A 15,424-nucleotide genomic window follows, 5' to 3' on the forward strand; every position below is an offset into this window, starting at 1 on the left:
TTGAGAGAGAGAGAGAGAGAGAGAGAGAGAGAGAGAGAGAGCCAGAAAAGGACAAAAACAGCTAGATTTGAGAGAGAGAGAGAGAGAGAGAGAGAGAGAGAGAGCCAGAAAAGGACAAAAACAGCTAGATTTGAGAGAGAGAGAGAGAGAGAGAGAGAGAGAAAAGGACAAAAACAGCTAGATTTGAGAGAGAGAGAGAGAGAGAGAGAGAGAGAGAGAGAGCCAGAAAAGGACAAAAACAGCTAGATTTGAGAGAGAGAGAGAGAGAGAGAGAGAGAGAGAGAGAGAGAGAACCAGCCAGAAAAGGACAACAACAGCTAGATTTGAGAGAGAGAGAGAGAGAGAGAGAGAGAGAGAGAGAGCCAGAAAAGGACAAAAACAGCTAGATTTGAGAGAGAGAGAGAGAGAGAGAGAGAGAGAGACAGAAAAGGACAAAAACAGCTAGATTTGAGAGAGAGAGAGAGAGAGAGAGAGAGAAACCAGCCAGAAAAGGACAAAAACAGCTAGATTTGAGAGAGAGAGAGAGAGAGAGAGAGAGAGAGAGTGTGTGTGTGTCGGATAAGCTTATCATGATAGCTCTAAACGATTTCTCGTATTCCTATATGTATTTCTAATAAAACTATATTGGACGCATTCAAATTCTTGAGTTTAGTTCATGATAGCAAATATCTAGTGAATTATGAGGTCATAAATCTCTAAGCATCCATAAGAACAATACTGTGGTATAGGTAGTAGGTTGGCCAGGGCACCAGCCACCCGTTGAGATACTACCGCTAGAGAGTTATGGGGTCTTTTGACTGGCCAGACAGTACTACATTGGATCCTCCTCTCTGGTTACGGTTCATTTTCCCTTTGCCTACATACACACTGAATAGTCTGGCATATTCTTTACATATTCTCCTCTATCCTCATACACCTGACAACACAGATTACCAAACAATTCTTCATCACCCAAGGGGTTACTGCACTGTAATTGTTCAGTGCCACTTTCCTCTTGGTAAGGGTAGAAGAGACTCTTTAGCTATGGTAAGCAGCTCTTCTAGGAGAAGGACACTCCAAAATCAAACCACTGTTCTGTTCTCTAGTCTTGGGTAGTGCCATAGCCTCTGTACCATGGCCTTTCACTGTCTTGGGTTAGAGTTCTCTTGCTTGAGGGTACACTCGAGCACACTCTCCTATCTTATTTCTCTTCCTCTTGTTTTGTTGAAGTTTTTATAGTTTATATAGGAGATATTTATTGTTGTTACTCTTCTTAGAATATTTTATTTTTCCGTTTTTCCTTTCCGCACTGAGCTATTTTCCCTGTTGGAGCCCCTGGGCTTATAGCATACTGCTTTTCCAACTAGGGTTGTAGCTTAGTAAGTAATAATAATAATAATAATATATGACCTACTTTAAAACCCCGCCAAAACTAGTGGAATTTCCGCCAGAAATAGCGGGAATTATGCCAGATTGACAACGCTGAATTGGCGCCCAGAAAGTTACCAACTACTAATTTTTCACACTATTTCTTCCTCCGGATCTAACATTTTATAAACACAAATGTTATTTCACATTATTCTTACCTTTTAAACAAAATGACTGAACTTTTAGTACATTTTATACAAACTATATGAGCTGTTAATACTTTTTTTATATAATATATCTGAACTGTTATTAAACAAAGGTTTCTTCTTACAAATTTACCATTTTCGAAAAGCAAACTATTTCAAAACAATTAATTTTTCTTTTATACAAAAATATCTGAACTGTCGATAAAGAAATGTTTCTTTTAAATGTTCGTTATTTTTCAATATAAATTTACAGTAAAAATACATAATAATAGTTGTTTAATATTAAATTTCAAATTTCGCAATATTTGTAAAAAAAATGATCAGATATTATTTCAATCTAGGTTATCATAACAACAAATATTATCATCGTAAAAAATTAACATTACTTATATCTATTAACAATATATATATATATATATATACTGTATATATATATATATATATACATATATATATATATATATACATATATATATACAGTATATATATATATACATATATATATACAGTATATATATATATATATATACAGTATATATATATATATATATATACATATATATATATATATATATAATATATATATATCTCGATTTTAGATACAATTATTAAATGTTATTATCATAACTAGTTAAGCTACAACCCTAATTGAAAAAGCAGGATGCTATAAGCCCAAGGGCTCCAACAAGGAAAAATAGCATAGTGAGAAAAAATATGTAAATAAATAAACTACATAAGAATAAATGAATAATTAATATAAAATACCTTGAGATCAGTAACAACCTTAAAATAAATTGGGCATATTTAAAATATGAAGAGAGATTCATGTCAGCCTGTTCAACATAAAAACATTCCAACAGGGAAAAATAGCCCAGTGAGGAAAGGAATGAAATAAACGATATAAGTAGTAATGAACAATTAAAACAAAATATTTTAAAAAACATTAACATTAAAACAGATATTTGATATATAAACTATAAATGGACTCATGTCAGCCTGTTCAACATAAAACCAATTTGCTGCAAGTTTGAACTTTGGAAGTTCTACTGATTCAACTACCTGATTAGGAAGATCATTCCACAACTTGGTCACAGCTGGAATGAAACTTCTAGAATACAGTGAAGTATTGAGCCTCGTGATGGAGAAGGCCTAGCTATAAGAATTAACTGCATGCTTAGTATTACGAACAGGATGGAACTGTCCGGGAAGATCTGAATGTAAAGGATGGTCAGAATTATGAAAAATCTTATGCAACATTCAGCATAATGAACTAATTAAACGACGGTGCCAAAGATTAATATCTAGATCAGGAATAAAAAATTTAATGGACCGTAAGTTTCTGTCCAACAAATTAAGATGAGAATCAGCAGCTGAACACCAGACAGGAGAACAATACTCAAAACGAGGTAGAATGAAAAAATTAAAACACTTCTTCAGAATAGATTGATAACCAAAAATCTTGTAAGACTTTCTCAATAAGCCAATTTTTTGTGCAATTGAAGAAGACACAGACCTAATGTGTTTCTCAAAAGTAAATTTGCTGTCGAGAATCACATATAAAATTTTAAAAGAGTTATACAAAGTTAAAGAAACGTTATCAATACTGAGATCCGGATGTTGAGGAGCCACTGTCCTTGACCTACTTACAACCATACTTTGAGTTTTGTTAGGATTCAACTCCATACACCATAATTTGCACCATGCACTAATTTTAGCTGGATCTCTATTAAGGGATTCAGCAACCCCAGATCTACATTCAGGAGATGGAATTGATACAAAGAGTAGCATCATCTGCAGTAGAACTTCAAAAGTTCAAAGTTGGAGCAAATGCTTTTTTGTTGACCAGGCGGACATGAGTCTTTTTATAGTTTATTTGTGACATATTTGTTTTTGATGTTGTTGATAGTTTATATAAGACATGTCTGTTTTGACGTTGTTACTTATTTTAGAATGATTTATTGTTAATTTGTTCTCTTCATTTATTTATTTCCTTATTTCCTTTCCTCACTGGGCTATTTTTCCCTGTTGGAGCCCCTGGGCTTATAGCATCTTGCTTTTCCAACTAGGGTTGTAGCTTGGATAGTAATAATAATAATATGTAACAAGCTTGTTTTCTAGGCCAAACCACATGTTGTGTATATAATACGAAAAGTAATGGGCCAAGAACACTACCCTGAGGAACACCAGATATCACATTCCTAAACTCACTATGGTGACCATCAATAACAACTCTTTACGATCTATTACTTGACCAGAGAACTCTGAATGAGCAAGTTCCAATCATAGAAAATCAAAGTGAGCGTCAATACTTTGAAGAACGTAGGCTTCGCCTGGTGATTCTCTACTTTGCCAATCAGGAATTGGGAACAGGATTGGGAATGTCTCAGGGCTCCTTGTCACATGAGCGAGGAGCTCAGGAATGGATTCCTGTCATAACCTGAGGACCCCTTGTAACTGTTTGCCGGGAACCCCAGTAGCTATTATATTTTGGTGGTCCCAGATATTCCACCTTCTGACTGGGAGATCTTAAAATCCTTATTTGATATACTGTAACTTAATCTTCAAATCGAGACAAGAAGCAGAGAATCTCTCAATGCTGAAGTGCTTCCCTTGCAGGAGGGTAAAAGGGAGCATTCTCCAGGACCCGTTCCTAGACGAGTGCCAATTGAAATTGCTCAAAAGAGCAGCGTGAATAGTAGCATGAACATTTGGGGAGTGGTAGACAGTGCAAAACACCAAGCTTTGAATTGATAGCCACTTTCCCCGAAGACGAAGAGCGGATTGTAGAACAAAGGGAGTCGGTCTAAGGGCACAAATGTCCTTCAAGTCTATAGGGATTTTTATAACTGACCTTACGCAGCGGGAACAAGGATGCAGTTCTTGTACCAATGCATTTCGTAAGGGACGTAACTCTCTTGACTCCCTTGTCTGGCGAAGAAGGAGGTAACTGTATTCCTTTTCCTTAGGTTTCAAGTGGGGCATCTGTAAGGTGCATCAAAATAGCCCTGTTCTTGACATTTGATCGGATCGAATCAGTGTCCTTCCTCATAGTAGGGCTTTCACAAAACCGGCACCCAGTGCGTGGCCGTGCGATCAAACTTTGATGTAGCTTGGAGGCTGGCCATGGAAGTAGACGCCATGGTGGAGGCCTCGGATGTCAGGACATCGTGTCCTCATTCCATCCGGCTCCCTACCGTCTATGTGGGCTCTTCTAGTTCAATCGATTGGGGTGGGTGTCTACAAAAAGTTCTGGAACTATGATACTATCAATCTTTATTATACTTGTAGTGTAAGGAATTCCAATACTCAGAGGAAGTCTGAACTACCATGCAGTACTATGCATGCTAGTCGTCGCTGGTGCTTTCTTCCTGAAGAAAATACGCAAGAGACCATGGTTACAGAGGAAACTAGCCGACTACTGCGTGCTCATGATGTGGAATCTCAATGCTTGTACAAGTCCTTGGATCAGAATTGGAAAAGTCACCTGTCCCAACAATTGAAGTGCATCACTGAGATGGAAGATTTTGGCATCTGGGAAGACTTAGTCATGGATCGGGATCTGAGTGTGGGAAGGTCTAGATCAAGGAGTAGTATACAGTATAGCGAGTTGGTGTCACAGAAGCTTCTCGGGAACGTCCTGGGGGAGGAAAGGGACGAGGGCTTCTGCCAACGTCCAGACCAGCAGCGTCTGCATGCATGAACTCCCCGTACTATATACCGTAAATCTTTCCTCTGGGTTGGGTTTTTGGTAAAGTGCTGTTGCTCCCACAAAACCTTACCATGTCTCAAGTGAATACACTAGCTTGGTCATCCTGTGGATCCTAAACTTCAGTAATTCCTTCCTCCTCCTCCTCTCCTACGGTAGGAGCACCATGAAGGAACTCAAAATGGAAACCGTTAAACAACTGTCGTTTCCTAGTGGATCACATTTGATGACCCTTTGGGGCACGAACGTAAACTCTGATCACTGTTCCAGATCACATCCCGTCTATGTAACCCATCATAAGTTTCTCTGATAACCGATTACAGCTATACAAAATCATAAGCTTCCCAACCTCGGAAAGTGATCGCGTGGTTCCCGTTTATTGTACATGGAGTTCACGATCGTGATAAAAAGTCATAAGGTTCTTGATCATTGTAACCGATTTTAACTTTTGCAATCACGGTGCAGAGCCGATCCTATGGGAAAACTCCAATTGTGGAAAGCAAGCACGATGCAATCTGTCTTGCAGGCAGCAAGCGCAATGGAATCGTTCCCCTAAAGATGAAACAAAAGGGGAGGGAACAAGGAAATCTGTTCTCATGATGGTAAGATCTATGAGAACGGTCTTAGGTTCCTCTTCCATTGTATCATGTAATGGAAGAGCAAGGATGAAACAGATGCCAGAAGTTCTGGGACCTAAAAGTGGTGTCCAATCGTGTAACGTCGAGCAAGCGCAGCGAATACACAAATCTCGTAACCAAACGTATTCCCAGGGAAATACTGTAAGCATATTGGTACGTAAGCTCTCGGGCGTGCGAGCACTTGTATCCCAAAAAGCTGAGCCCTGGGTATGCTCTTGGTAAGAACCATTCAACGTTGGGTATGATCTCGGTATGTACCACCCTGACGTACTCCACAGACTGGGACATGCAATCGATGTCTGTTCTTGAAGGAATAACATTCACTGCGCATCTTTTCCCTCACTCCCCCGAATGCTGGAGGGTACTCCTGCAGTTAAGGAATAGTAGGGCGAGGCCTTTACTCCTATAGGTGGTATACATGTTTGTTCTAATGAGAGAGCACAGGTAGCCGGTGTGTAAGTTAGACCTCCCTTTATGGGCTGGGATGAAGCTTTGCTGAGCTCAGCCAGAAGGGTCAATTCCGTCTCGGCAGGGATTGGACCCTGATCGGGAATGAAAGCTTCTGAAGGGTCCTGAGAATTCACTCTCTCAGCCGAGGGCTCTGCTTGAAAGGAAGGAATCTCTATTGGTTTTCTGTATGACAGAATGGGGCCTAACACTGATCCAGGTCGTCTTTCTGATGGAGTCACTTTCTGCTAATCTTGATAACTGGTCTTCTTCCTAAATATCCCCTTTTACACAGCAGGCATTTTGGACCTAGAATCCTTATACAAACCAGCCTGAAACTGGAAAAGCAATCAGAGGATCAGAACGGTTTCATTTAGAGGACTCTTTGGATCTCGTTTCCGACCCTGAGGCTTCGGGGGAGGAGACTCCTCTTCTCCGTTTGGCAGAACGAGGAGTCTTTCCCGATACCTTCGTCCTTTTGGAACTGGGGGTCTGAAGAGTGGATTGTCTCCCCCAAAGGAGTCTGGTCACCAGATCGAGATTCCTTGGTGAGAGAACGGTGTTGTCGGGTAGACCAGTCTCTTTTGATCTTAACCGACAGGGATCTTGAGTCCGAAGACCTAGTGTTCTCCCTATGATCTCTGGTTTACAGGAACCGTGACCGAGGAGATCTGTGTGTTCGTAGCTGCTAGAACCGAGAGCAATTGTCGTCCAATCTGCGAAACCGACACTACAGTGATGGTGATTGCATCAGAGAGCACAATCATTTGCAAGAATTGTGCCTTCTTCTCTCACGGCAAAAGAGACCAAAAGAGACTTCTTGTCTTAGGAAAGAGAAGTGGGAGAAGCTCAGTGTCTCCTTGATTGTGGAGAGCGGGTACCATGTCAACTGCGCTGGAGGAGAACCAGACCAAGAGACCTGGCCATATAGCGATTGGAAATCATTCTCGTGATGAACGTGTCCTTGATGATTGGCAATTTTCGTCAACGTTCGGGTGGCCACTACAGCGTCTTCGGAACCTTCACATGACCATCAAAACCTGACACTGAGTTTACTTCCCAAAAGTTGGGGTTCGGTGTAGCATTATTCCCCCCTTGAAACCATGCAAGGGAACAGTGCAACTTCTCGTGAGACCCCAACCGACCAGTCTCCTGTGCTTTAGTGACCTCGTCGTTGTCTTCTTCGGAATGGTAGGCGATGATCGTGCATGTGGAGATTGCTCCAAAGCAGACGAAGACTCAGAGGGGGAAGAAGCAAGCGAAGGTATCCGGGGACGATTCCCCTCCTCCTTCTTCTCCTTCCCAGAAGTCGAGGGTTTCATCGCTGGCAACTGCGCCTTCACAGGGGAAGCGGCAACAGGAACGGAATCGTCAAGCACTTCCTCTGCAGGGGGAACCAGCTGTGAAGCAGTACCAGAGGACTTTCGGGTTCTAGCAAATATAAGCGTCTCCACCAAACAGGGCACCAGCAATTCCAAGTGAAGGCCACAAGCTAGAAAGGTCCAAATTCTTGCCAGCAGGGCCCCAACTTTCTTCAATGCACTCCCTAAGGGTTGAGGGCAGTCTCGCTTCCCCTGACAGGTTCCTCCCGGAGGAGGGAACCTTGGGAGAAACCGCCGTGGAAACAGCCTGCTTCCTTCCCAAAGTAGGGAAGAGCTAAAGAGTTTCTTCAGCATTAGCTTGAGTGTACCCTCTGACCCAACCGCCGGTTTACTCATATACCGGCCACACCTGCTGGAGCAGACCGGCATGTCTGTCTCAGTGACACACATTACAAAAAGTTCACAAACATTCTGAAAAGAGACAAAGAAAGCGACCAGTTTAACAGGCAAGTCAAGGAACGCAGCCGAAGTCAAAGTGTTGGCTGCTCTGCCTATCGGGTGAGTGGGGTTTACCTTGTTAACCCTTTTACCCCCAGGCTATTTGGAAATTTCCAACCCTTAACCCCCAGGGGGTTATTTTTTTCCCAGCACATTTTGCAGTATATTTTTTTAAATTGCTCTAACAGCCTCATTTTTTGTCATAGAGAGGTCAGGTTGGTCTCATTCTCTTGGAAAATGCCTGAATTTTCTCAAAAATTTATCAAAAATATGAAAAAAAAAATTTTTTATAGCATTTTTTGCAAGGACGTACCGGTACGTCCATGGGGGTAAAGAGATGGCTTTTGTGAAACGTACCAGTACGTCCTTTGGGGGTAAAAAGGTTAATGGATGAGGGTTTGCATTACATGTAGGAACAAAGAAACAGAACTGAAAAACAACTCACTGTATATGCACATGACGACGAGAAGGGAAGGAAAGAACGACGACTTCTACGCATAGTCGCAGTCGTCATCCTCCTCCTCCTCCTCCTTAGAGGTGTCCTCCACAATTTCAGCAACTTCTAGGCCTGCCTGTTCAATGAAGATCCTCCTGAGATAAGACCTCTTTGCAAATGGCATGATGCGGGGTAGCAAGTCCTTCAAGTCGCTCATCTTCTGAGGATCTAAACGAATGGGACGGGTGTACTTCGGAGGGATCTCCACATCTCCCAAGTTGAAGAGCTTGTGAGAGAAAGGTTTATTTCCTGGCATGAGTCTTACTTGGCATAACTCGGTGCTCTCGCAGTAGTCCAACTTCATGTAGTATCCCTCCATGTAGCAACAGTAAAGGGATACCATCCTGGCATTTCTAAAAGTCGACGTCTCACTTCCTTGCTCCTGGACGTGTGATTTTAATGCAGAGTGGTCCAAGAAGTCTCTTCTGTTCATGTTGACGATATTGGCGATCTTCCAAGAAGCAACCCCAAACCGAATGTGCATCAAGAGGTCATCCATTGTCATTATATAATTCTGCCGTTTCAGAGCAGATTCTATGTCGCTGAAGACGTGACAGCACGGATCGTAGTGGCCCGGGACGAGGAAGTAGTGGTCTATTCGTACAAATTTCTTGATGTGGACTTGCCGAAGGAAAAAGAGCAGGACGTTCAAGTTCCTGTATCTTCCATTATTATCAGTGAAGAGAACTAAATAATCCTCCTCGTCATAATGGTCATCTATCCACTTGCTGAGGCATGAAATGACCTCAATAGACCCACATTTAGCTGTGACCTCATCCCACAAGTACACTGTCATCGGGTCTTGCTTCCTGAGGTTCAAGATGGCCAGGTTGTACGTCCACAGCTTGCGCTTATAACCACAGAAGTCCGTGGGAATTTTTGGGATCGGATGGCAAGGTCTGACATCAACATATATGATTAAGGTGTTCTCTCTATCCCGACGTTCGTCAATGGACCCCATAATCACCTGGTCCTCCTCAGCACGGGCCTGGTGTACCTTCAGCTTTGCCTTTGCCTGCTCCAGAAATGCTGTTCGATCCGGCAAGGCGGAAAACTTATCGATATTGGATTTGAGCGTCTCGCAGAGGCGACACTGCCCCGTCTTCGTTGTTGCCGGCTTAAAAACATGTTCATCCTCAAAAATCTTTTGGTATAAAGCCTCTGTTACCATCTCATCTAGGGGATCCTTCTGCCCGACGGAATCAATGTACAAAGCGTAAAGTGTCTTGAGGTCCAGGTCGGGTGTGAGATGCGTATTCTGGATGTTATCCTGTGGGGTACGAGACGCTACTAATGGAAGGGCTTTCAAACAGTTTTCCACAGCTCGGGCTAGTCTTGCTCGTTTTTTCAACTCGGTGTCCATCACAGTTAGGGCAGGATTCTCTTGGTTTTCCATCTCGATGTCCTTCGCAGCTTTGGCATGTATTTCTCGACATTTCTTCTTTATGTAACAATTATGCCCTGCATACATCACCACTTCTAATTTAATATCGAGAGCATGCAAGAACGCCGTTTCACAGACTACCCATTCTTTATCCTCGTATCTCAACATATAGCTAACTTTTTGCCTTCCCGGGTCCTCTGAATAGGACTGGATGGGCGCCACAAGCGCATTCAAATAACAAAGTTGGTCGATCTTCCCTAGACTCCAGAAACTCACAAAAATCTTCTCAATAATTTCAAACGTTATGATATCGAAGCATCCATCGCTACATGAGGGGCCAACTTTTTTTAAATCTACGTGGTACTGATTATCATTACCATATTTGAATACCTGAATCGTTTGTTGGTATCGTAACTCTCTTCCCTCAGAATCATTGTGAGACTTTCTCTTTTCTCCTCTCTTGGAGTCATTAAGCGTCTCACTTCTTTCCTCGTTAATTGAGTCATCGGGTGTCTCTCTTCTCTCCTTGCTAATCGCTTCATCGGGTGTCTCTCTACTTTCCTCGCTAAAAAAGCAATCGGGTGTCTCACTTCTTTCCTCATTAAGAAAGCAATCGGGTGTCTCTCTCTGTTTCTCGCTAATCGATTCATCTGGTGACTCTCTACTTTCCTCGTTAATCAAGTTATCGGATTTCTCTCTTTCATCGCTGATCGAGTCATCAGGTGTCTCTCTTCTTTCCTTGCTAATCGCTTCATCGAGTGTCTCCCCTCTTTTCTCGTTGATAAAGCAATCGGGTGTCTCCCCTCTTTCCTCGCTAATAAAGTAATCGGCGCGTCTCACTTCTTTCCTCGTTAAGAAAGCAATCGGGTGTCTCACTTCTTTCCTCACTAATAAAGCAATCGGATGTCTCTCTTTGTTTCTCGCTAATCAATTCATCTGGTGACTCTCTACTTTCCTCGCTAATCGATTCATCGGGTGTCTCTCTTCTTTCCTTGCTAATCGCTTCATCGAGTGTCTCCCCTCTTTTCTCGTTGATAAAGCAATCGGGTGTCTCCCCTCTTTCCTCGCTAATAAAGTAATCGGGCGTCTCACTTCTTTCCTTGTTAAGAAAGCAATCGGGTGTCTCACTTCTTTCCTCACTAATAAAGCAATCGGATGTCTCTCTTTGTTTCTCGCTAATCAATTCATCTGGTGACTCTCTACTTTCCTCGCTAATCGATTCATCGGGTGTCTCTCTTCTTTCCTCCCTAATAAAGCAATCAGATGTCTCTCTCCTTTCCTCGTTAATCAAGTTATCGGATTTCTCTCTTTCATCGCTAATTGAGTCATCAGGTGTCTCTCTTCTTTCCTTGCTAATCGAGTCATCGGGTGTCTCTTTTCTTTCCTTGCTAATCACTTCATCGAGTGTCTCCCTTCTTTTTTCGCTAATAAAGCAATCGGGTGTCTCACTTCTTTCCTCGCTAATAAAGTAATCAGGTGTCTCACTTCTTTCCTTGCTAATAAAGCAGTCGGGTGTCTCTCTTTGTTTCTCGCTAATCGATTCATTGGGTGACTCTCTTCTTTCCTCGCTAATCGATTCATCGGGTGTCTCTCTTCTTTCCTCACTAATAAAGCAATCAGATGTCTCTCTCCTTTCCTCGTTAATCAAGTTATCGGATTTCTCTCTTTCATCGCTAATCGAGTCATCGGGTGTCTCTCTTCTTTCCTTGCTAATCAAGTCATAGGGTGTCTCTCTTCTTTCATCACTAATCGAGTCATCAGGTGTCTCTCTTCTTTCCTCGCTTTTAGAGTCATCGGGTGTCTCTCTTCTTTCCTCGCTAATCAAGTCATAGTGTTTCTCTCGGCTTTCTTTGCTAATCAAGTCATCAGGTGTCTTTCTTCTTTCCTTCCTAATCAATTCATCAGGTATCTTTCTTCTTTCCTCGCTAATCAATTCATCGGGTGTGTCTCTTCTTTCTTTACTAATTAATTCATCAGGTGTCTCTCTACTCACCTCGCTTATAGAGTCATCGGGTGTCTCTCTTCTTTCCTCACTAATCGATTCAACAGGTGTCTCTCTTCTTTCATTACTGATTGAGTCATCAGGTGTCTCTCTTCTTCCCTCGCTAATCAATTCAACAGGTGTCTCTCTTCTTTCCTTACTAATAGATTCATCGGGTGTCTCTCTTCTTTCCTCGCTAATCAATTCATCGGGTGTCTCTCTTCTTTCCTTACTAATAGATTCATCAGGTGTGTCTGTTCTTTCTTCGCTAATCGATTCATCGAGTGTCTCTCTTCTTTCCTTACTGATTGAGTCATCGGGTGTGTCTCTTCTTTCCTCGCTAATCAATTCTTTGGGCGTCTCTCTTCTTTCCTCACTAATCGATTCATCAGGTGTCTCTTTTCTTTCCTCGCTAATCAATTCATCAGGTGTCTCTCTTCTTTCCTCGCTAATCAATTCATCAGGGGTCTCTCTTCTTTCCTTACTAATAGATTCATCGGGTGTGTCTGTTCTTTCTTCGCTAATCGATTCATCGGGTGTGTCTGTTCTTTCTTCGCTAATCGATTCATCGAGTGTCTCTCTTCTTTCCTTGCTAATCAAGTAATCAAGCACCTCTCTTCTTTCCTTGCTAATCGATTCATGGGGTGTCCTCCCTTCTTTCCTCACTAATCGATTCATCGGGTGTCTCTCTTCTTTCCTTACTAATAGATTCATCGGGTGTGTCTGTTCTTTCTTCGCTAATCGATTCATCGAGTGTCTCTCTTCCACCCTCACTAATCAAGTAATCGAGCACCTCTCTTCTTTCCTTGCTAATCGATTCATGGGGTGTCTCCCTTCTTTCCTCACTAATCGAGTCATCGAGTGTCTCTCTTCCTTCCTCGCTAATCAAGTCATCAGGTGTGTCCTCCTCTTACCTCATTAATCAAGTCAATGGCTTTACTATCTAACCTTTTGCTAAATGTGATATGAAAATTGGCTCCATCAAAGTCTAATCCGTTGATGATGATGTCACTCAAATCATCTGATTGAACTTCTTCTTCTTCATCATCAGGGGCTAAATCGCTGTTCCTTAATGACGTATTCAGGTCGTCTCCTCGCTTTTGCTTAGCCCTAGGCGACTCACTGTTTTCGTCACTACTTGTATCAATCAAATCATCTAATTGAACTTCTTCATCAGGGTCTAAATCACTGTTCCTTAACGACGTATTCAGGTCGTCTCCTCGCTTTTGCTTAGCCCTAGGCGACTCGCTGTTTTCGTCGCTACTTGTATCACTGGATACTAACACTGTTTCTGTTCTAACTATGACTTCTTCGACGTCATCATCGCTTTCTTCCTCTCTTGTGCTTTTAGTAGGCGACGACACACTGCTTTTCTCGCTATCCGTGTCACTGGATATTTCCACTATTTCTTTTTTAACTATGATTTCTTCAACGTCAGAGTCCCTCGAATCATCCGAGAAACTTTCGCTTTGTTTAGGGTTATCCCGAGTCTCACCGTCACTCTCTATCTTGTCCGAATTAGCATTCTTTTCACATGACTGTTGCTCAAGTTGCATTGAAATAGACCTGAGTGTCTCTCTCACCTCCTCGCATTCTGATTCACTCGACGCTTCCACTTGGCTGAGTGTCTCACTCTCATCACTCCCTTCGACGTCAACATCACTAAATTCATCACTGCTAGCTTCTTCGTTGTTTGCCTTAAGGCCATTAATATCAAAAATGATATGACTAGCATCCTTATTAATGCTATCACTGGTATTCTTACTACCCCCCGTCCCACTTACAAACTTTCTTACGTTTAGGGGTAGATATTGCCGTGTTGTGAGTAATATCCTTTCTATAAACAACGTTTAAATCAATTTCTCCAGCTTCGACAGCCTCCAATTCATCAAATAAACGTTTCCTGTCGTTGTGGGTACTCATGTAGTATGATTATAAGAACAGGAGGGCAAATTCGCCACTAAATTTAAGAGGATTTCGAGAAAATTCCCCGCACGTGAACACTTCACCGATTTACCTGCGACTGAATGTAAACAAACAATGTTGCCAGGTTTTCATAACAGTGATTCCTATTTTACAGCGTTGCCAAATCTCACAGTACATGAGTATTTTTCTTATTTTTTGAATGTTTTTTCGACCATGTACTATAAGATGAATATATTATCCTCAACTTTTCCTCCCTCTGAAAGGCGAGTCTAATTCTGTATAAAAAAATGAGAAAAGTGAAATCAAGGAGGAGGAAGTATATTCCTCCCAGTACATGAGTTTTTTTTCTTATTTTTGAAAGTTTTTTCGACCATGTACTATAAGATGAATATATTATCTTCAACTTTTCCTCCCTCTGCAAGGCGAGTCTAATTCTGTATAAAAAAATGAGAAAAGTGAAATCAAGGAGGAGGAAGTATATTCTCACAGTACATGAGTTTTTTTTTCTTATTTTTGAAAGTTTCTTCGACCATGTACTATAAGATGAATATATTATCCTCAATCCTTCCTACCTCTGCAAGGCGAGTCTAATTCTGTATAAAAACTGGAAAAGTGAAATCAAGGAGGAGGAAGTATATTCTCACAGTACATGAGTTTTTTTTCTTATTTTTTGAAAGTTTCTTCGACCATGTACTATAAGATGAATATATTATCCTCAACTTTTCCTCCCTCTGCAAGGCGAGTCTAATTCTGTCTAAAAAATAAACTGGAAAAGTGAAATCAAGGAGGAGGAAGTATATTCTCACAGTAGGCTACATGAGTTTTTTTTTTTCTTATTTTTGAAAGTTTCTTCGACCATGTACTATAAGATGAATATATTATCCTCAATCCTTCCTACCTCTGCAAGGCGAGTCTAATTCTGTATAGAAAAATGAGAAAAGTGAAATCAAGGAGGAGGAAGTATATTCTCACATACATGAGTTTTTTTTTCATATTTTTGAAAGTTTCTTCGACCATGTACTATAAGATGAATATATTATCCTCAATCCTTCCTACCTCTGCAAGGCGAGTCTAATTCTGTATAGAAAAATGAGAAAAGTGAAATCAAGGAGGAGGAAGTATATTCTCACAGTACATGAGTTTTTTTCTTATTTTTGAAAGTTTCTTCGACCATGTACTATAAGATAAATATATTATCCTTAACTTTTCCTCCCTCTGCAAGGCGAGTCTAATTCTGTATTAAAAAAAATGAGAAAAGTGAAATCAGGGAGGAGGAAGTATATTCTCACAGTAGGCTACATGAGTTTTTTTTTTTCTTATTTTTGAAAGTTTCTTCGACCATGTACTGTAAGATGAATATATTATCCTAAACTTTTCCTCCCTCTGCAAGACGAGTCCTAATTCTGTATAAAAAAATGAGAAAAGTGAAATCAAGGAGGAGGAAGTATATTCTCACAGTACATGAGTTTTTTT

The 15,424-nt window shown here is 41.2% G+C and overlaps 2 protein-coding genes across 2 annotated transcripts; both read right to left on the reverse strand.

Annotated features, from left to right (window-relative positions):
• Positions 1-10,858: 10,858 nt before the first annotated feature.
• On the reverse strand, positions 10,859-12,775 carry LOC137627055 (fap1 adhesin-like). Its single transcript, XM_068358038.1, has one exon. It carries the CDS (start codon positions 12,773-12,775, stop codon positions 10,859-10,861), a length of 1,917 nt encoding a protein of 638 aa, XP_068214139.1.
• A 143-nt stretch (positions 12,776-12,918) lies between these two features.
• On the reverse strand, positions 12,919-13,948 carry LOC137627056 (clumping factor A-like). Its single transcript, XM_068358039.1, has 2 exons — positions 13,814-13,948; positions 12,919-13,722 (listed from the first exon to the last, which is right to left on the reverse strand). The coding sequence occupies exons 1-2, from the start codon at positions 13,946-13,948 to the stop codon at positions 12,919-12,921; spliced, it is 939 nt and encodes a 312-aa protein (XP_068214140.1).
• Positions 13,949-15,424: the final 1,476 nt, after the last annotated feature.

Source organism: Palaemon carinicauda, chromosome 34 (genome assembly GCF_036898095.1).
Source record: "Palaemon carinicauda isolate YSFRI2023 chromosome 34, ASM3689809v2, whole genome shotgun sequence".
In the NCBI taxonomy this organism is placed as follows: Eukaryota; Metazoa; Arthropoda; class Malacostraca; order Decapoda; family Palaemonidae; genus Palaemon; species Palaemon carinicauda.

Excerpts from the sequence above, each read along its gene's own strand:
- LOC137627055 (XM_068358038.1), bottom strand. The coding sequence starts at position 12,775 with ATGAATCGATTAGCGAAGAAAGAACAGACACACCCGATGAATCTATTA.
- LOC137627056 (XM_068358039.1), bottom strand. The coding sequence starts at position 13,948 with ATGAGTACCCACAACGACAGGAAACGTTTATTTGATGAATTGGAGGCT. Across the intron at positions 13,723-13,813 it reads CTACCCCTAAACGTAAGAAA|GCAAACAACGAAGAAGCTAG; the intron begins GTTTGTAAGTGG and ends AATGGCCTTAAG.